Here is a 22191-nt window from a genome sequence, read left to right as displayed (position 1 = left end):
ACTTTGGAATCTACTCAGCATTCTATTAATAAGATATTTAGTTGTACGCAAAGCCTCTCCCCAAAGATAACGTGGTACCTGACTTGTGAATATCAAGGCTCTATTTACATCCAAAATATGGTAGTTTTTCCTTTCTGCGATCCCATTTTGGTGTGGTGTATTTGTACAAGAGCTTTGGTAGACTATTATATGTTTGATTAAGAAAACGCCTAATTGGTCACTAAAAAATTCTCGTACCATTGTCACCTTGAAATATTTTGGTTTCAACATCAAATTGTGTTTCCACCATAGCATAAAAAGACTGAAACAAATTTTTAACTTCAAGCTTATTTTTGAATAAAAACACCTAACAATGCGAGTATGATAATCAATAAATGTGACAAACTAACATTTTCCTGAAACAGTTGAGACTCTCGAAGGTCCCCAAACATCACTATGAATTAACGAAAAATGTTTGGAAGCCTTATATTTTTAAGGTGGAAAGAATGATCGGTGACATTTAGCCAATTCACAAAATTCACAGTGATATGAAAAAGGCTTTTTATTCTTAAATAGATCAAGTAACAAATGTCTTGAATAGTAAAAATTAGGGAATCCAAGCCTGTAATGCGAAATCATAATCTTATCAAAACTAGAAACAGAGTTCAAACATAGAGTAGTTGTTGGTTGACTTAGATTGTTGTCATCAAGAAAGTAAATTCCACTAGACACTTTAGCACTGCCATCATCCTCCCCAAGACCATGTCCTGAAATTTACACATAGAAGAGTCAAATATAGCATGAAAATTCGAGGAATGGGATAATTTACTAATAGATATGAGATTACAAGATAGATTTGACACATGTAAAACTTCATGCGTAAGTTGAGAAAATGAAAGGACTGCTAGTCATGTGATCATTAGCTCTAGAATCAACGATCCACGGGCTTGCTTTATAAGGCTTGATACTAAAAAAATTGAAAAAACGGTACCTGATGAGGAAAATGAGCAAGATGGATTATTAGATGAGTTAGAATTAGAAAAATTCATCTGAAACTATGGTGATGGAAAAAGCTTGCGTAGATGCTCTAGTTGTTCCTTAATGAATGGAGACCCTTCTAGAGAATTTTACTACTCATGATTTTCATTAGTTGTTTGGAAAGATCTGTCATCCCTAGGTTGTGAACCACGACCATTTCCACTCTTCTTTCTTCCATTTTTCGATTTTCCGTGTAGCTCCTAGCATGTTTCTCAAGTGTGCCAATGGCTTTTTTTTTTGCAGTGGTCGCACCAAGGTTTCTTCTTTTTTTTCACTTTCATCACCATTTTTAACAGTCACAATAGTAGAATTATCATCGTTAGCTTCAAATCTTGGCCTTAACATTACTTTTCTCCTAGTCTCGTCTCTTCTAATAATAAAAAAATCTCACAGGGTGTTGGAAGTGGTTTTTTCCTTAGGATCTGAGATCTCACTTCATCAGTTTCTCTATTTAAACCAACCAGAAATAAATAAGCTCATTCATTCTCTTCTTATTTTTTTCATAGCTTTTACAACTATCTCTAGAACACTCTCATTCATCATTATAACATTAATCTAGTTCTTGCTAACGAGATATCATCTTGTTATAATAAAAAAAATAACCTCATTTTCCCCTTACCTTGCCTTCCAGAGTTTTATTTTTAACTCAAATATTTATGAAGTATTTTCTAAATCTGAATAGGTGTCTTTCACAGCGTCTTAAACATCTTTAACAATCAGGAGAAAAAAGAAAAGGTTTACCTATAGATGCTTCCATGGAATAAATAAGCCATGCAATTATCATAGAATTTTCTAACCTCCACGTGCTCACCCTTAGATCGCCCACCTATGGTTGCTTGACTTCTCTAGGATGATACTCTATAAATTGTGGAGAACGAGGAAACAAGCTATGCGATACTTCCATGTATTTGGTAGTACATATTACATTTTTAAAGACAAAGCCCACTAAGGGAAGTCTAATGCACAGAGTGATAAAGGTATATTCCTTGGGTACTCCATTAATAACAAGGCCTAGAAAATGTACAACAAGAATATCAAGTTGATGATGAAGTCCTTTAATGTTGTTGTTAACGATGAATTAGGAAACTTTTTAACCAATGCATGTAGATGAAGAAATAATGGAGCCAATTGCAAGCGAATAATCAAACAACGTAGACCAATCAACATATGAAGTTTCTTAACCTCATCATCCTCAAAGGTATGTAAGAATCATCCTTTGGATGGTGTCATTGATGATATTGGTTGAGAACCAGTACAAGAGAAAAGCCCAAGCCTAACTACCATGACATGATAAGGGTACATCCTTTATGGAACTTGATTGAAAAAGTTCTTAAGGATGAAAACTAGATCCAAGCATGCAGATTGAGTTAAATTAGTTTGAAAGAAACAATATATGGAAACTAGTCCTTAGACATAAAGATTGCAATGCTATTGGGATGAGATGGATATTTAAGAATAAGACAGATGATCACGGTAATGTCACCATGGACAAGACTAGATTTGTGCTTCAAAGTTACACCAGGTGGAAGGAATTAACTTTGATGAGACATTCGCGCATGTAAACCATTAGACGCTTATTGACGGTTGCAATTTACCTTGATATAAGCAAATCTAGATGGATGTAAAAAGTGCATTCTTAAACAATTTCATCACTAAAGAATTGTTCTTGGAACAACATAAATTATTTGAAAATCCTAAGTATCTAAATCACATATACAAACTCACTTAGGCATTGTATGGCTTAAAGAAAGCATTAAAGGTGTCTATGACTCTCTCTAAGATTTAACTTGAATTAAATTACATGAGGAGAAATGTGGACTAGAGTTTGCTTATATAGAAGTAGAAATGTGTGATCACAATGGCTCAACTTTACATAGATGGTACTATCTTTGGCTCAATCTTTCAACAAGATAATGGAGTATTTGTAAAGATGATGCAATCTAAGTTTGAGATGAGCATGATGGGAGAGTTTCTTACTTTCTTGGATTCCATATCAAACCACTCAAAAATGGACCTTTTATCATAAAAAGAAATATGCACAAAATTTAGGCTCGATTTGAAACCAATAATACCTCCAATTGGAATTTTAAACAAATTGTAATAAAATGCAAAGGGAGTTACAACTAACTCAAGCAACTACTGTAGTATAATTGCATCCTAATTTACCTCACTACAAGTAGACCAAACCATCTTTTAGTGAGGATGTTTGTGCCTTGTGCCATGTACCAAGTAAATGCCAAAGAGTCACACTTAAAAGGCTGTGAAAATTGTCATTTGTTATGTTAACGGCACTTTGTACCTTAAAATTTGACTATCGAATGACACTAACATGAATTTGATTAAGTTGGGAATATGGATGATAAAAAGAGCACATCAAGGGATGCTTTTATTTGGGAAAAAAACTTAATATCATGGTAGAACAATAATCAATCTTCAATCTCATTGCCAATAGTTGAAGTTGAGTATATAGTTATTGGAAGTTGTGCACATCTATTGTAGAGGAAACAAATGCCAAAAGGCTTTAAAACTATATTGCTAGTTTTAACCGTCTATTGTGACAATTCTAGTGCGACCAACATCTCCAAGAATGTTGTACTACACTCAAGGCGAAGTACATTAGCATTTGATATCATTTCATCATAGAATTGGCAGAAGAAGGTACAATTGAGCTAAAACATATTCTTACACAAAATCAATTAGTTAATCTTTTCACTAAGAGTCTTAATGTTTCATGGTTCACAAAATTGAAGAATGAAGTGGAAGTGTATTGAGTTTAACATGGCATAGAAGTCATGTCACCAAAACTCAATATTATAATGTTGTTTTACCTTCAACTCAATTTTGATTGCTTATTTTTTATTTTTGAAAGATAACATTTGCCAATTTTTTCCTTATTTTTAAAGGAAAAATTTCAAAAAGATTTAAAGTATTTATGAGAAAAGATTGAAGTGGTTTGATATTGATTTCTCCCAAAAGTTTCAAGAAGCCATAAAGAGAGCCAAATTCTCTTTAATTTTTCCTTGTCACAATAACTCAAGATAATTTTCTTTCAAGAAAAATTGTTAATGATTCATGTGAAGTTAGCTAGAACTCCCAGTCCTTCCTTAAAAGTTCTCATCAAAGATCATCTCCAACTCCTTTTCAAGGGCGTTCAAAGAAAAGTGGTGAAGGAACCTCAATTGCAATTTCTCAAGTTGTGACTCGAGACAATCCTACACAAGAACAACCTTCAATTGTTCCACCGGTTGGCATTGACTAAGGCAAGGTAACAGAAAGTAATGTCACTATCCGAATAACCTAAGGTAGATGATTTTGTTGATCCTACTTACCACTTTTGAAAGTACCACCATTGTTGAGTCTGTTGAGAGAGGTGATAAGATGCATGAGAATTACAAGAGAATAATTGAAAATTAGTAAAAGAAATTGATTGCCTACTTGAAGGTCTATAGCCTGTTCGGGATCGAATAATTGATACACTCTTCTAAAGTAGATCCAGTTGCCCAAGAGTTTGTTAGGAAAATAACTAAGAATCAAAACCGTGGGATCGCTAATGGTTGTGACCTCAATCGCACGTTCTAGTTGAAGCGTTAGCTGCAACTCAGCTTGTAATTGAATGATTATTCAACCTACCATATATGTAGGCATATTTCAACACAAATTATGTGGATCTCTCTCTACATACATCTTGTTAAGGATTTAGAGCAACAATAACATAGATTTGATTTTGATGAAAATTAAACTCAATGTGAAGAAGTTAGGTGTGATCAATCCTTAAAATATCTATACTTATTTTATGTCATACAAAGTCCTGTTAAAATCACCATTCCAGAAACAAATCTAAATCATTTTAGGAACTTATTTTCAATGCAAATACATGGTAATCAAACTATAGTTTCAAAGTAAAATATTAGTAAAAGAGCAATCTTAGTTCATATAAAGAGGCAATGAGTAAATTGAACTTAAATGATGCGCTGCAATGTTGATACATAATAAATTATTCTCTAAGTCAAGTCTTAGAAACATAATCAACGTTTTCAAACAACACAACACCTTGTTGATCCAAATAACAAGCAATTCAACACTTCAGAAAGTGCTATTGGGTGGGTATTTTGCAATCGCAACAACAATACTTTACCAATTGATTAAAAACGACGGTTAGCAGCCGATTCTTGTTTGACTAAACAAAAACAATGAAAAGAAACTCACCATTCAGAGATTTACAAGCAAATTATAGCTATTAAAGGACAATAACACAACCCAACAGGACAATAGGATTTGATTACAAGAATATTAACAAACTTCTTTTTTTTTTTTAAAGGCCAATCACACTACCTGCACTGCAGATTACAAATATCAACTGCAAAACGCAAACAATAAAAGAAAACCAACTACCTATACAACCAACATAACCACTGGCCACTCCAAAGAAAACCTGACAAAAGGTTAGCCCATAGTCAATAGTTCCTTTTTTTTTTTTTTTTTCTCTTTCCTTTCTTTTTAGTTCATCTCTAAGCAGAGGGAAATAATAGCACTCTATGTCAGACAGTCACATACAGATTCAGCGGTTTTCTTCCTCTGGTTTACTCTTTTTCCAGATTTCTTCACAAATCAATTTCAGTGAATATAGGTTCATCAGCATGCAAGTTATAATCTTATAATCAATCACCAAAGTAGAGGTAAAAAAATATATAAAGAGAAAAATAAAACAAAGGACCGAGGAGACCTATGCAAATTTGCTCCTTGCCGCTGCTGCAACTAAAATTTTTTGTCATTGAGTGCTGCGTGTTAACCCACTTCGAGATACATTTCTGCATAAATTTGAGAAGTTGTCCGTTACTTACATTGAAAATCAACAATATACTAGGCAATGAAAGCAAAATGAGCATGTGACATCCGTCTATTGCAGGCCTTGACTTCAGCAAGTCATCCAAAATCAAATTGGCAGAATATCGGAAATAATTAACAGGTAGGTTCATTTCAATTGATCACTACAACTTTAAGTACCAAATTAAGATGAATCCTAACATATACATGTCACTTATGCAAAAGTTCACCAGCGGTCTCCAACTACCGTATCCAGAAGGGTATGCTAACATTCTGAACTGAAGTGAAGACAGAGGAAGAGGCAAATTCAAGTAACCAACAATAGAATTATACTCTTTAAGTTTTAACTACAGTCTTCTCTAAAATGATTATGTCTTTCAGTGCAAATGATCCTACCCCAAAGCTGCAGTGAAGACAGAGGCAAAGTCACCATGAATCAAATTATACTTCATAATATTTAATTTCTACTTTACTTGGGATGTACAAGAGTATAATTCTATAGAACAGATTATTTGCACTTTGTTGGGGAATAATTATAGAAGCTGAAATCACTCATTTCCGTTATTAGCTTCTACAGTATCACAATGAAACCTCCCCCTATTCACATTTTCCACATAGAGAATAAGAAGAAAAATGCTATCCAAAGATATCATGTCTCAAGACTTTGCCTTAATTTCATGGAACTCCTTCAGGAATATCCTATAAAATCCAAGTATCTAACAACATTTACAAGGGAAACTCTGTAAATATATATACTATATGATAAGAAAATATCAATTAACAGTTTATAACACATTAAATTGATTATTAGCTAAAATACTAAAGATCCCACACTTTAATTTGTCAATATCATCCTTTTGGTACCCAATTAAGCCTTGGAAGTATATTTTTGTTTAATGAAGCTTTTACCATGCACAACAACCTCTAAAATCTGGTAGAGAACTTTGAGGGTTTAATTAAAATAAAAGAATTTTAGAAGGTTTAATTTGATACTCTAAAAGAATATGGGCTTCTCAAGGAAATTAAAAAGGGTATTTTTTATTATTTTAGGGTTGATTCTGTAAGATCACTAAATATGCAATATTACAAATCTATAGATGCAGACAGGGGTCCACCCAATATACATGTCTGGTGCCCAAAGCAACTGCCTAAATTGCTAAATCTTGCCGAATGTCAACACCCTGTAAACCATTAGGAAGACAGGTTTTGCAAGAATTACTCAGATGCTTCTATAGCATCATGCAGCTCCTCCCTTCCACCCCCCAAAAAAAGCCAAAGTTTCTTTGCATCTTTTAACTTTACCAAATGACTTTCTTTTCTTAGCCGTCTAGGCCTATAGGTTCAAAGATGTAGAGAAAATAATATAGAGAAAAAGGCAAGTTCATCAGATGACTGGTGAGTGCTGACCCCCATGTGAAAAAATTCAAAACTTGGATAGGGATATATATATATTGCCACGTGTAACTTTAGAATTAACATATGATAGTACAAAAACATAAAAAAGAATGTTAAAATTCAAAGCAAAAAGGAAATGCAACATGCTAAGAGAAAACATACAGGTTGACATCACACCTGCTTACCCCACAATTGGTAATGGAAAAATGCAACAACAGCAATATAGGAAAAGAAGAAATTTTAAATCTAAACGCACCTTCCAGTAAGCAGCTGAGCAGCAGATCCCTTGGAGTTACCAAACCGCTTCGCCCTATTCTCATGTTCTTTCTCCACGCGCATTGCAGCAACCTCTTTCTCCATTGCAGCTACTTCTCTTCTCATTTTTTTAGCCTCAACTTCCATTGCCTTTGTCAATGTTTCCACCTTCTTAGCAAGCATCTGAAAATACAAGGATTACTTGAGCATATATCCAGAAGGGTAAATTTAAACGGTATTGGACTGGAAGAACAAGTATCAACCTCAATTGCATCATCCTTATCCTTGAGGCTTTGATCTTTCTCGTGACCAGCTTTTCTCAAAGCTATGACCTCTTTCTGCAGCAAATCATACAATACACCTGGAACATTATCCTCTGTGTCCACAGGCTGAAAATCAGTGGGCTTTTCATCATTTTGTGCCTCACTCTCCTTGGTTCTGTCAGAAGGCTGGTTGAATGAAGTATTTGAGCCTGTTCCATTTAAAAGCAATTTAGCCCTCTCTAATGACCTTGTGCCTCCATCAAATGATTTGGATGTTCCTTTAGCATGCTTCAAAACTGTACTAGAAGACAAAGAGGATCTCAATTGAGAGCTTGGCGATTTCTTTGACAAAAACCCATTGGATGTAAGTTTTGAGAAGTTATCAGCTCCACCCAGAGACTGACGCCTAGAAGGCCCATTGCTCATGCTTCTTACATCTGATGTACTGCGAATAAGACTGTTAGAAGATCCTCTCAAGCTCTCTTCCAGAACTTTAAGCCTCAATTGATATTTCTCCTGGAAAATCAAAAGCCTTTATTTCAAAAGCAGCAACATCAACAAAGAGAAAAGAATGGTAAGTGTTGCAATCAGATTATTACTTTCAACTGTGCTTCAGATTTTGCAGTTCGCTCAGTTATAGCAAGCTTGTCACGAAGCTGCTGCGTTTCTCCCTGTAAGAAATAAAATCCACAATGAATAGAAATTATTAATTTAAGGGCCTATATTTGTACTGAATAGGAAAAACCATCCACAAAAACCTGCAAGAATCTCCGTTCTTCAAGCCATTGTTTTACGGGCATCACTTTGTCATTAGCATCTTTCCACTCATTTGCTACAACCGTGGCCACTCTATTTGCAGTTACTTTTGCACGTGCCAGCTCTCGGTCAAGAGTTTTTCTTTCCTCCTAAGGAACAAAAACAATAATTCATTCAAAAAGAAACCTAAGAGTATATCAACATAAAAGAATATGAAAACTCAAACACTTAAATGCTAGGCAGATTACATTCATCTCCTGAACTTTCCGCTGGTAATCTCTAACTGCATTTGCAGCAGCACCACCGGCAAGAACAGCCTCCTCCAGCTCTCTTACTGTTTGTGTAATCTTTTCAACCTCTGCAACTTTTTGGCGATGCATTTTGTCCAAAATTTTGTTTTCTTCCTACATAGACAAGTCATAAATATGTGACTTTCTTCATTACATAAAATACAGACTAAGCACAACGTATATGGCCCAACTCCTGAGTCCTAAATTTGATGCACCCGATGCAAGGCAACACCAAGTTCAACTACCATACCTGGCAAATTTCTATCTGCTTCATCAACTCCTGGTTTTTATTTTGTAGATCATCCACCATGGACGCTTTGGCCAATGCAACCTGTACAGTCCTTTCAGCTTCAAGTAAAGCTGCTTCTTTTGACTTAGTTAGACGATCAAGTGCTTTGTTATCATCTTGAAGTTTAGCAATCTGCAAGGGACCACAAGAACTAATCAGTGAGAATACTCAATCACATATAATTTATAAAACATTCTCAATTCTCTTTGTGGAACAAAAGCAATAGTTCAAAAGTTGCAACAAAACCTCTTGCCGAGCAAGCTTCAGTTCAGCCTCTAATGGTGCAAGAATTGCTTCAATTGGAGGCATATCATCATCTTTTTGAGCAGCATGAACCCTCCGCAGAGTGGCCTCTGCTGCAAACTGAGCAGCCATTGATGCCTTCTTCTCATCATTTATTTTCTTGATTTCAAGGTTCTGTAGAACATGTTTTTCAACTAATTATAGCAACACAACAAATAAAACAATAAGCTAGAGAAAATCCCAAAGCAATACCTTGCTTTCCAGAAGAGATTCAGTCAACTTAAGCTTCTCTTCCATTCTCGAGAGCTCATCAGTGAGCTATTGTTCAAAATAAAAATAAGAAAACAAATTCAGTATCTGTCTCAATCACAAAATATTATAAGAACTCCAAGTCAGATGACCAATGTTAACCCACATTTCAGACTTATCCAACACCACAAACAGTCAAAACCATACATTACATTCAATTACTACCAAAAGGTTGATAAACAAGTCTCTTTGATGCAAGAGTGTTGGCAAGTATGTAGAAGAAATAAAGATCACGAGGTGTCCTGAACAAGACAAGGGATCATATGCAATCCAGAAACAGTAAGTCAGAAGACAAAGAGGCAATTAACTGTCTGAATCTCTAAACATCAAATCAATCCATTCAATCATGAGATTAGGGTCACTAAACCTCATTACAGAATAAATATAGGAAGTACAAAACATAAATGGAAGAAGAATAGTTAATCTAACAGGAAACCATGACTCAAGTTCTAGACATGTAGACAAGAAATCGTATGACAGCTTTGACAGGCCGAACAACATTAACAGACAGGACTAAAGCAACTTAAGATATGCAAAACATTGAAACTAATTAGTCATAATCTACAATTTTAAAATCATATCATACAGGTAATAGAAGGCAACCTGAAAATGAAGTTGGATAAATGGTTCATGGTGTTAGATGAGACAGCCCACCAATGACTTCCTAAAATTACTGAGCAACAAATCTCAATGATGAAACTTCCAACCAACATGACTTTGACAGAACAGTTATGTATTATGTATTTCAGCAGATTACATCCGCAAAAACCAAGAAACTATCAGAAGTTTAACATAGGTTTGCAATCAGCAATGGAGACACAGGCAGACACGAACATTTACTCATCAATTTTGCAGGATCTGCTTTTCTTCTGTAAAATAACAATTTACACTGAAATACAAACAGTCCTATCTTCCATCAATTCTTTTGTACAAGCATCATCATATCTAAACTTAAAATAAACCGTAATCTTTTCCCAAAAAAATTAAACATCCATCTAAGTGGAGGGAAAAAAAAAGGAAAACATTGGACTTTCCACACTAAGATCAGAAAATATAAAAAAGAACTAACAAATTTCCAAGATTTTCAAAATAAATTACTACTTAAATTACCACCATTATTAAAGCGTTTTCACCAATCAGTTAAACCTAATTTCTTAAATAAAATAAATACCAATGATTATATTTTTCCAAAAAAAAAAAAAGTAATCGACCTCTTCGACAGCCTTTTCTCTTTGCCTTTCAGACATCTTTAATGCTTTAATTTCTGCTTGTGCTTCTCCCAATTCTCTATCTTTATCTGTAACCCAAAACAAAAAAAAAATCAAAATTATAATTATAATTATAATAAAATAAATACATAGGGTTAATGTTAACTAAAAAGGAGCTAAATTGGGCCGAATCAAGGCGAAAAACAACTAGATCGAGCTACATTCCTCACCTCTAACTTCATTCTCCAACCGATTGAGCTCTACTTTCACCGGATCCGACCCGTGAAGCAACGTAATGAACTCATTATCCGCATCGAAGCTAGGTCTAACAGCTCTCCTCCTCGACGAACCTTTCCCTCCACTCTCCTTAAACGACGCTGACACCGTCAACGGCGGAGGTACTCCCGTCGAGCTTGACGTCACCCTCACCGGCGACTCACTCCTCGCATTGTTTCCTACCTCCACCGCTTCGCTGTCAATCTCCGCCATCTCCGATTCAAACACTTCCTCTCACCACTTCAACCCCCAAATGCAACGAAATCCAAATAAAAAATATTTCCAAAGAGAGAAGCTTGCTTCACATCTGAAACTTCAAAGTGTGATCCAAATGCTAGGGTTTTCAAATCAGTTCAAATACAGCTGTTAAACAGATTATTAGATATAGAAAAAAAAAGAGAGAGAGAGAGAATGAAGAAGAGAGAAAATAATGTTTACTGCTTTTTTTTTCTCTCTCTCTAGAATGTGGATTTAAATCTGGTTACAGTGACTACTGACAGAGTGAAGAGAGAGAAAATAGAGTAATTTAGCAAAGGAGATTAAATTAATTAATAATGGGACTAATTTAATGCAAGTGTTTTGTGTTTAGAGAAGGGAAAGACTTTGCCCGATTTTCAGCAGACAAAAAAGCGTGTAAGTTGGGGGTCTGTGTATTATCGGACGGTAAAACTTCAACTTTTAGTCGCCTTGTTTTTTTTATAAACTAGGATTCAGTTTAGGATAAACCGGGGGTGCAATACGCATAGGGGTTGCTAAAACGGTTCAGGGTGCGTAATACGCAGCAACTTTAGTAGAATCCAATTCGCAAATCTGGACGGACGCAAAATCCCGTATATATATATATGCATATAGTTTTGTAAAAAGTTTTGATAAATTATATTTAAGTTCATTAAATTATTAATAATTTATATTTTAGTTATTTAATTTTAAAAAGTTATAAAATGATTATAAAACTATTTGAAAGTTTTCATTTAAGTTATTAGGCTATTAAAATCACTGATGTATAGCATTCTTTGTTCAGATCACTTGCACCAATCAAAAGTTCTCATTCCTTCTCTTTTTTATAGTTTAGGTTTCATTAAACAACTTTGAACATCAAGAATCTCCAAACCAAAATCCAAACATCTTTCTTCTCCAATCTCTGACAATGACCGTTTAATTAAATTGGATTTTTAAGGTATGTTCCTCTATTGATCCTTCGTACCGATCATCTAATCATTACTTGAAGCTCACTAGCTAGACTTTTACGAAAAAAAAAACTTAACTATCCAATGAGTTAAATAAAATTTTTGAATAGTTCAGACATAAAATAGAACTTTCACATAATTGAGTGGTCATTTTATAACTTTTTAGGGTGACCGAAACGTAAACTTACTAATAGTTTATTGAACTTAGGTGTAATTTACCTAATTTTTTTTGAAAAAATGATCAATTTTGAAATTCAATCAATATTTGTAAAAACAAAAATTAAGTTTTTTATTCTAAATTCAATTATTAACATTAAAAAAATTTAATTTAGTATGTTCATGTAACACCCCATATCTGACTTGATCGCCGGGTTCGAGCTACAATATGTCACATTTGTTGCCAAAACAACTACAGTCATAATAGCAAAACAAATAAATAGCTTACGCATGTTATTAAGCTCAATACATAATTACAATATGTTATATAATTAAAATCAGGATTTGAACAAGCTTATGAAAGATCTTTCGATAAACTGAGGTTGGTTGATGACTAAAATGTAATACTTTTAAAATTCTCAGGTTGGCGTCGCGACATCGAGGGTATCACATCGCGGCCTTAACAAAACAGTGAATGTCGTCGCAACATCGAAGGTTCATGGTTGCGATGTCACTCTTTGTCGATTTCACGTCGCGACATTTAGGGTCTGTCGTCGTGATGTCACCTACTGTTTTGCCAATATCCATTAAACATTGATTTCAAATGCCAACAAAAAAATCAACACCATATCATTTAGTACCTAAAATTCAAGTAGACATTTGCATCAATTTTAAATTCAACATCGTTTTTCTAATTCATGTATTAAAGTTAAGTTGACATTTACATTACAAAACCGACTCAAACCTTAGGTACATGCCATATATTGAAAACATAAAGAATTATACAAATATTGATGAGTCAAGAGTTGTGGTTTGGATGTTGGATCACTCATCAAGTCTTCGGGATCTACTAATACTTGCGGACAAAATAAATAAACCGTATGCTGAGCGATAAAACTCAGTGGCACTTTCATGATTCAAGTTAATAATACCATTGCAAATAGCAATAACAATGACATATTAGAATTAGAATCAAATCATGAACTAGTTTCAATAATTTCAAATCACAGTCCATGTCTTATAAACCAAACTTATGCACAATCTCAATTAACTATCCATATATATATAATATTAAGCTTTCAAATAACAAATCTCATTCACTTTCAATTCATAATATATTACCTATTCATTTTGTTATCTCATTTCATTTATGAACCTATTGATTCATCTCATTTCCATATTGACCTTCAAGGCTCATTTTTAACCCACTCACATGATCTTTCACATGCTATCATATGTCACTTTTCATAAGTATACATAATATCACACGACATTTAGCAAATTCAAGTTTTATAACCCTTATTAACTCGACATGAAGTCAAGATGGACACACAAATCTATTTTATTCTGTTACCCCAAGTTGCCCCATAACGATGACTGTTAGAACTGGTATAATCTACCACCCCAAGTTGCCTAACAAAGATGGCTTATAATTATTATACCTGACCCTATGGCATGGCAACTATATTTGACTTTGTCTAAACAACTAATAGGGTAATCAATGTTTCAATTACACATTATAAATCGATTCTTCTATCATGATCTCATACCATTTCATCATCAATTCATATTACATATCATTTATCAATTCATATCATGCATGTTTCTACTATGTTTAGAACAATTCAATTTTAGGCATTTAACACCGTCAAACATAATTTGATTCATAAAACAAGTAATAATCTTGCCTCAATAACTAATATGCAACAATCATGTATGTATGTATATATATTGAATTCGAATCATAAAAGTACAAACCGAATTCTTTCGTCACTCGTCTACAACTCTCACTTTTCATTTCTCTCAAGACGGTTTGGCGTTGTCTTTAGCTACGTTCAATGATTCAATCATAAAAACAATATCAGTTCACATCCAAATACATAATCAACATATTTTTTTATTCATTTTAGTCCCTACACCCGAGATTCTCATATTTTCCATATTTAATATCGGATTAAAATTTAATTTCACATTCTTTCACTAAGGGCCTTATACTTTCTATCTATAGCATAATTTCATGAAAGTTTTCAATGTATTCAATTTAGTCCTGAATGTCACAAACTTTTCTAACAAGTTTAACTTAATTTCTAACTTAGTCATTATTATAATCTAAGCTTACTAACTCCCAATTTCATTTTAATAGCAACTTGTTAAACATCAACTAATTGAACAAATTAACATATGGGCTAGCTAGATCAAGCTCCAATTATTCAAATTCTATAAAAATTTCAAAGATCTACCTTAGGAAATTGAATGGTAGAATGTTGCTAAGATTTTGAAGTTTTCTTTCTTTTCCAATAGCATGGATGGTGAAAGAAGATGAGAGCTTACTATTTCATTCCACTAGGTTGCTATTTTACTAAGTTTAATGTTTAATTAAACTTAATTAAACTAGTTAATTATGATTACTTAATTAATTTTATTTATGTTTTTTAATTGTAATTTTATTAAATAAATGGTCATTATTGTCATTTTCCACTAACTTATAAAAAAGAAAATGGTTTAATAACCATTTTGGTCCTTTAGATTATTGCTAACTAGGTCCCCTAAGCATTTTCTAATTTAAAACTCAATAGTGATTGGACTTTTATAATTTAGTCCATAAGTTTTAATTAACAATTTCCTTGATTAAATTATCTAACCGATCTTCAAAATATTTTCATATAACTTTCGTAAATCTTTATATTTTATTCTTATAAACTCAGTTTACGGAAATGAGATTCCAAGACTGTATATCGTTATAGTTATATAAGATGGGATGTGATTGACGCAATATAAACATATCAAGTTGGTAAATTTTGACAAAAAAAAATAACTACGTTAATAATTAGACTAAAATTTTTAAATTAAAAAAATGATTTTTTAAACTTTAGCTTAATATCATTTTTGGGCCTTTTACTATAAGAAAAGTCTCACTTTGGCCTTTTACTATTTTTTCAATAACTTTTCCCTCTTATTGTAACACCCTATACTCGATCTGATCGCCAGATTCAAACTATAAGGTGTTAAATTCATTGCTCAAGCAAGTACAAATAATTTATAAACTAATTCACATCATTAAACATTCATTTGCAAGCAAATTAAGTATATAAGTGTAGTACATTCATTTTCAGGTCTTATACGAGCTCTAATGCTAACCTGAGATCAAATTAGGACTAAACTATAATGATTACAAAGTTTCAAGTTAATGTCATGATGTCAAGGGGTTCCTCATCATGACACAACATACTAACTAGGCTTGTCACAGTGACCTATGCTCAACATCACGTTGTGGCATGGTGGCTTGATGTCGTCGCAACGTGACAAACTGTTTTTGCGAAATGTTATAAGATCAACAACTTGCAATTTTCAATTAACTAAAACTCATACTGTAACATATTTTTCAACCAAAAACATGTCTTCGATGGGTTTAAATTCAATTCATAACACTTCCAAATACATACACATTCCATTCATTACATCATTTTCATTCACATACCTAAAACAATTTAACAATTAACCATTAAGCTACTTGTCATATTAAAACATGGATATATACATTCACTACCATTTACCATATCATTCAAATTACACTTCATACACTAGCTAACATTATGACAAGCTAAGTTCTGCATGACATCATATAGTTATTTCCAAAATACCAATTTCAATCCCAAATGTTCATAGCAATCAACAAAACCAACAATTGACTTAACTTAGGTACATGTCATACCGAAGAAAAAATAGAACTTATACAAACTTTGTTAAGTCAGGGAAATGTTTATTGGATGTTGGATCTACTACTCGAACTATCAAGAATCTACTATACCTATGTATAGAGAAAACAAACCATACGCTGAGCACATACGCTTAGTGGTAAATCTATAATTGAAGACAATTTAAACAAGTTTAAACAATTTCATATATACAAAAAAATTCAAGTTCAATTTAAAACCTAAATTCATGCCATTTCAAATCAAAACTCAATCATTTTCACAATGTTAAATTATATGTATATATACAACCAACTTACACCAATTCATTTGAGCATAACATGAGGTTACCAGCCATTTACAATTTCACACACCATTTGATCTATCTCACTTTTCATCTCTAATTCATACATACTAATTCATTTATCATTCTTAGTATATAAATACACATAAGTCACATTTTATTCCATATTTCAATCATTTCTGAGGCTATTGGCTCATTCATAGTCAATCGACCCCCAAGGCTCGTTTTCGATTCATTTCATATATTATCACATATTGTATCTCAATTTCATTTACTATTTCATATATCATTTAATCAATTCATATGTTTATAATCCTATTAATCAGACATAGACTTGGAATAGACACGTGGATCTATCACCCCGGGTTGTCTGACGACAATAATTTTCTCAATTTGGTTAATCTGTCACCCCCGGTTGCCCAAGAACGATGGTTTTTGATCGACTTCCTGACCCTATGGCATGCCAACTATATCTGAGTCGGTCCAAATAACTAATAGGGTAATCAAATTTTTGATTCATTATATAAAGTTCAAATCATATTTAATCATATCCAAATAATCCATCAATTCAAAGAATCATCATATGAACAACATATTTCAACTCAATTTCATACCAACTATCACATATCAATCAATTCATACAACTTTCTATTCTATTCAATTTAGTCATTGTCTCGATATTTAATCTAAACTATAGCAATTCAATTCAATAATCCAATAACAACTCACCTCAACACCATATAATGCAAAATGACATGCACATGCAGAAAATAAGTGGTTCCCAAATCATAGAAATACAAACCGAATTTTCCAACTATTCCTCAATGACTTTTAATTTTTCTCTCCCTCTCGACGGTTTCATGTCAATGTTAGCTAAATAAAATCATAAAACACATAATGTTATCAAATTCCATTCAAATCAGAACCAAACACAATATCAAGCATTTTTTACAATTTATTCAATTTAGTCCATAAACCTAGGACAAACATAACTTACGATCTAGGCCTTCATATTAAAATCTAATTTCACATATATTCATTAGAGACCTTCTACTTCCTATTCCTGCTAAAATTTCATAATTTTTTTTCATTTTATTCAATTTAGTCCCCAATGTACAAAATTATTAATTAAGCTTTACAATTTAGTCATTTCTTAAACTAAGCTTAATTTCTAGCATTTTCACACCAATTTCATCTAATTCTCAATAATGGTAACTTTCTAAAACTTTAAAATTTTTAAAAATTAGTACATGGGCTAGCTAAATGAAGCTCTCATGATTCAATTTTCATAAAAATCAAAGCAAAATTGGCTAGGGACTTCCTTGAATTAAGGGTCGAATATTTAAAAACCTAGTTATGGCATTCTATTCTTTGTTTTCTTTGTTTTGGCCAATTGAAAAAGATGATTTTTTTCATCTTTCCTTACACTAAGTTTCCTTTTATACTAAGATTAATTTACTAATTAACTTAATGAATTAATTTTTAATTAAATAAATCCTAATTTGCTTAAGTTAATTGCCATATAAGTATACCATTCACTAACACTCACTTAATCATGGTCTAATTGCTATTTTGAATCTTTGGCTAATTGCGATTTAAGTCCCCAAGTCATTTTCTAATTAAAAATCTATAGCGATTGAACTTTACAATTTAGTCATTGAGTCCTAATTAACCACAATTTTGACTAAATTGACCATTCAAATTTTAACACCTATGTGAGAACTTCGTAAATATCATTATTTGATATTTACGGACTCAGTTTACGAAAACAAGGTCTTGAAATCACAATTTTTGATACCATTAGAAACTAGGTCGTTACACCTATACATCCATTTTATCGCTAAAGAGAGCCATTTGACCATTTATGTTAACAAAAAAGTCTAATGTGTCTATTTTAGCCAATCAGAAGCTAACACGTAGACACTTAATACACATAATTTTAATTAGTAAAATGTCAACATGGAATATCTATTTATTTTTCTTAATAATAATAGGAATTATAAAAAAATAAAACTAAAAAAAAAACCTAGAGTTTTTACTAATCTTCCAAAACTCTGTTCATATGGTGCACAAAAAACATTAGTCTCCCTTTTTCACTGTTCTGAGCCATCAACCCTGGCGGTGTAGATATCATTCATTTTTAGGGTGTTGTTGAGTACTTTAACACTCTTGTTGACACCGAGATTTCCTTGAGGATTTTTTATAGGGTGGTGTTTGTAACAACCCATTTTCAGTGGTATTAGAAATATTAGCTTCAGGACCACGATTTCGATTAGTGAGTTAGTATTGTATCATTTATTTAATATTTATGAGTCTATTATTGTATCGTAATAAAGTTTGGTTTAAAAATTTTGATGTTTGGTTGGTTAATTAAGTAAAAAAGATTAAATCGTAAAAGCTGCAAAAGTTAAGAACTATAGGTTTATTTGTATTAAATAGATATACAATCATGAATTAAGGAATTTATATAGTAATTAGACCTATTTAGATTATGGTGGACAGTTTGTGGGTTTTAATTATGAAATTTTAGTTGTTTTTAAAGGTTAAAATAGTAAATTAATTAATAAATCAAAATAAAACACAAAAGAAAAGCATCTGGTCATCTTCATTCATCACCACCATCGAATTTGGGAGAGAAAAACACCATTTTAAACTTCTTATGGTTGGACAAAGCTAGATTCAATTGCATTGTATGAATTTTTTACCCATTTTTCATGATTTTTATGTTTTTGACATCATTGTAGCTTAATCTAGCTAACTCGGGACTAATTCGTAAAAATGTTAAAATTTTAAAAGTATGTCATGGATGAACTTGTGATGTTTTTGACGTTTGATGGTAGATTATTAAGCTTGATAGTTAAATAGGATTATTCTGTAAAGTGATTTTGGTTAGTTTTAAGTTAAAAGACTGAATTGATAAAATATTAAATTGGGTATGAAATTCTTCTAAAATTTTAACAAATATTGGCTGTAATGGTATAAGGGAAAATTTTGCTAGCATGAAATTGGTGTAATTGTGATGGACTTGAAAGTTTCGGGTTTAGGACTAAATTAAATAAAAGCTAAAAGTTTAGGGTAAAAATGTAAAATATCGATTAAAGGTCAAATATGTGAATTTAAGTATTTTATGGTATTTTAATTGGTTAATTGAATAAAATTATCATATTTAGATCAAGAAATGGATCAATCGATTGATAATTGTGGGAAAGGAAAAGTCATCAAGTAGTCGTCGTCGAGTGTTGATAGCTATCGTATTTTGGTGAGCTCGTATTACCTTTATTATGTTTATTAATGTCTTAATTAATTATGTATTTGATTAGATGAATTTGATTGATGCTATGATCTATTGAATGGTAATGAAATGGAAAGATTATGGTTTGAAATGTAAAGTTGGAGCATAGAATAATCTCGGTAAAACAGGATAAGCCCGATTAAACTTAGTGAATAGTTAGGATAAATGACATGTCATTAGGGTGTATCAGGCACTAGTTACCAATTATTATAGTATTAGGTACCTGGTCTCGGTGTTACAGTATCAAGCACTTTATGCTGACGTTATGTTTATTATGTACTGATGATGGATACCATACTGATGGCTTGAGATCCTGCATGTGTTTTGGATTCTCTAAAGCTCATGTGAGCAGCACCGTGTATCGGTTAATGTCTTTTATTCAACTTGTGTGAGCATTACCCTTTCGCGTATCTGAAGCCAATTTACTATTGTTCTCCAGGAAAGACAATTGGCTATTGAAATTGTGACAGCCCTAAAGTGACCCTAGTCGGAAAGCGGTCTGGGGACCGCTAGACCGAGTCACCAAATTATTTGAATGTGATAATTATTGCCTAAAATATGTGAATATAAATGTGTGAAAGTTTTAAGCTTCGATTTAGTTAATTGCATGTGAATTTAGTTGATAGGACTTATGTGAGAAAATTTAGAAATGTGCTAGGCAAATGCAAGTGGCCTAATAGTGCATGTAATCAAAGGGTGGACTTGCATGTCAATTTCCCCCCATTTAAGTACTAGTGGCCGGCCATGACAAGGGATGATGGGCAAAACATGTCATGAAACATGTTGTGTTAATGGAAAAATAAAATAAGAAGCATGGGCAATAAACTAATAAGAAATTGAAGGAAGAAAACAAAGAAAAAAAATGTGTTCATCATTCTCATGCATGACCGAAAAAAAAAAGAAGGGAAAGGCTTCATACTTTAGTTCTTCTTAGCCGTGTAGAAGGGGGAAAAGGGAAAAAAAAAGAACAAAAAGTCTTTCTCATTTTGTTCTTCTTGGCCGATTGTGAAGAGGAAGTAGGGAGGGAGGCATTCGGTCATCCTAGGCTAATAGCAAGGTAAGAAGTTTATATTAGTTCATGAAAATTTGGTTAATCTTGAGTAAGATATCAAACTACTTTTGTAACCCATGTAGAAATTTTGATTTGTGTTATGGACTATGGCTTTCGGCTATGGTATTTGACAATGGTGAATTTTGTTGTTCCATGTTAAATTTAGATGAGCAAAGATAGATGAGTGTTTGAACTATACAAATAATCATATGTGAGCAATGGGTGCTAAAGGGAAAGAAATCGGCTACCTTATTATGTACCAAGGCCGAATGTGTACTTGGTAAAGGAGGGGTTGTTATTGAACATTAGGTCATGTCCCTAGTGAATGGATGAATTGGTAACCATTGTGTATGAAGATTTGCTTTACTATGTTTTTGTTAGCAAGATGAGAAACGAGTTAAGATGGTCTTGGTGTAATTGCCGAATGCATGTTTAAGGAATTGGTTAAGTACATTGTTATTAAATGCTTGTTGTTAAGGAGTTTTGAGTTGGTTATAAATTGGGTTTAGTGTTCGAGGAACATTGGTTTGGACACCTAGTGCCGAATGTGTTCAAACGCAACTTACCAAGTGCATAAATATGATAATGCTATGATGGTAGACTTAATTGGAATTCGGCATTGTCAGTGATGCTTTGGGCTCTTGTGTTGGTTAGGGACAAAATGTATGTTATGAGGAACTAAATGATGTATATGAATTCGAAAATGCAAGGTATTAAGCTAGTCCTATTATTCGGTGGTGCATGAGTAGAGCACATGTATAATGCTTGAATAACTAGTCAATAAAATTATTCGCACCTAATTGTATAATATAAATGTATTTAATCGAATAGTTAAATTGATAAATTATTAAATAAGCTCTATCTGTTTGAATTAAGCTCAAGAGCTTAGAGGACCAAAGTTGGATAAGGGGAAGGAAAAAGTGATCGAATAGCCGTCGAAACCGTTCGACAACATCCGAGGTAAGTCTTCGAGTAATGACCCTACTTGAATTATATTGAAATGATTAGTCATACTATGACGGATAGCCGAATGTGCATAGAGACTATGTTATAAAGCCAATTGAAATCATGCTCTTTGTGTGTGGCTATTGAGCCGAAATTGGAAAGGTTTAATAAATGTTTTGTGTTTGAGCCTTAGTAACGAAAATGAAATATGGATGTGTCATGATTATTGATATATGTGTGCATGAGCATTTGAATGATATCCGGGCTAAGTCCCGAAGGCATTTATGCTAGTGATTTTATCCGGGCTAAGTCCCGAAGGCATTTATGCTAGTGATTTTATCCGGGCTAAGACCCGAAGGCATTTGTGCGAGTTGATATATCCGGGCTAAGACCCGAAGGCATTTGTGCGAGTTGCTATACCCGGGTTAAGACCCGAAGG

General features: G+C 32.9%; 1 protein-coding gene across 2 annotated transcripts; it reads right to left on the bottom strand.

Moving 5' to 3' along the window:
• Positions 1–526: 526 nt before the first annotated feature.
• Positions 527–11770, bottom strand: LOC107903631 (microtubule-associated protein 70-2). Of its 2 annotated transcripts, XM_041077146.1 has the most exons (12): positions 11080–11770; positions 10853–10938; positions 9585–9650; positions 9336–9506; positions 9051–9221; positions 8759–8914; positions 8513–8659; positions 8354–8425; positions 7755–8270; positions 7493–7674; positions 5741–5825; positions 527–746 (listed from the first exon to the last, which is right to left on the bottom strand). In XM_041077146.1, exons 1-11 carry the CDS (start codon positions 11336–11338, stop codon positions 5786–5788), a joined length of 1866 nt encoding a protein of 621 aa, XP_040933080.1. In that variant the 5' UTR covers positions 11339–11770; the 3' UTR covers positions 527–746; positions 5741–5785. The 2 variants fall into 2 exon arrangements, with proteins under 2 accessions (XP_040933080.1, XP_016685222.2); XM_016829733.2 differs by lacking the exon at positions 527–746 and having other exon boundaries at positions 5125–5825.
• Between the last annotated feature and the right edge of the window lie 10421 nt (positions 11771–22191).

Source organism: Gossypium hirsutum, chromosome A01 (assembly GCF_007990345.1).
Source record: "Gossypium hirsutum isolate 1008001.06 chromosome A01, Gossypium_hirsutum_v2.1, whole genome shotgun sequence".
Taxonomy (NCBI): domain Eukaryota; kingdom Viridiplantae; phylum Streptophyta; class Magnoliopsida; order Malvales; family Malvaceae; genus Gossypium; species Gossypium hirsutum.
This window is presented reverse-complemented; position numbering and strand designations above follow the sequence as displayed.

Coding starts and splice junctions, on each gene's coding strand:
- LOC107903631 (XM_041077146.1), bottom strand. CDS start 11,338: ATGGCGGAGATTGACAGCGAAGCGGTGGAGGTAGGAAACAATGCGAGG. Junction 9,507..9,584: donor AATCTCTTCTGGAAAGCAAG/GTATTGCTTTGG, acceptor CATGTTCTACAG/AACCTTGAAATCAAGAAAAT. Junction 8,426..8,512: donor AAGAACGGAGATTCTTGCAG/GTTTTTGTGGAT, acceptor TATTTCTTACAG/GGAGAAACGCAGCAGCTTCG.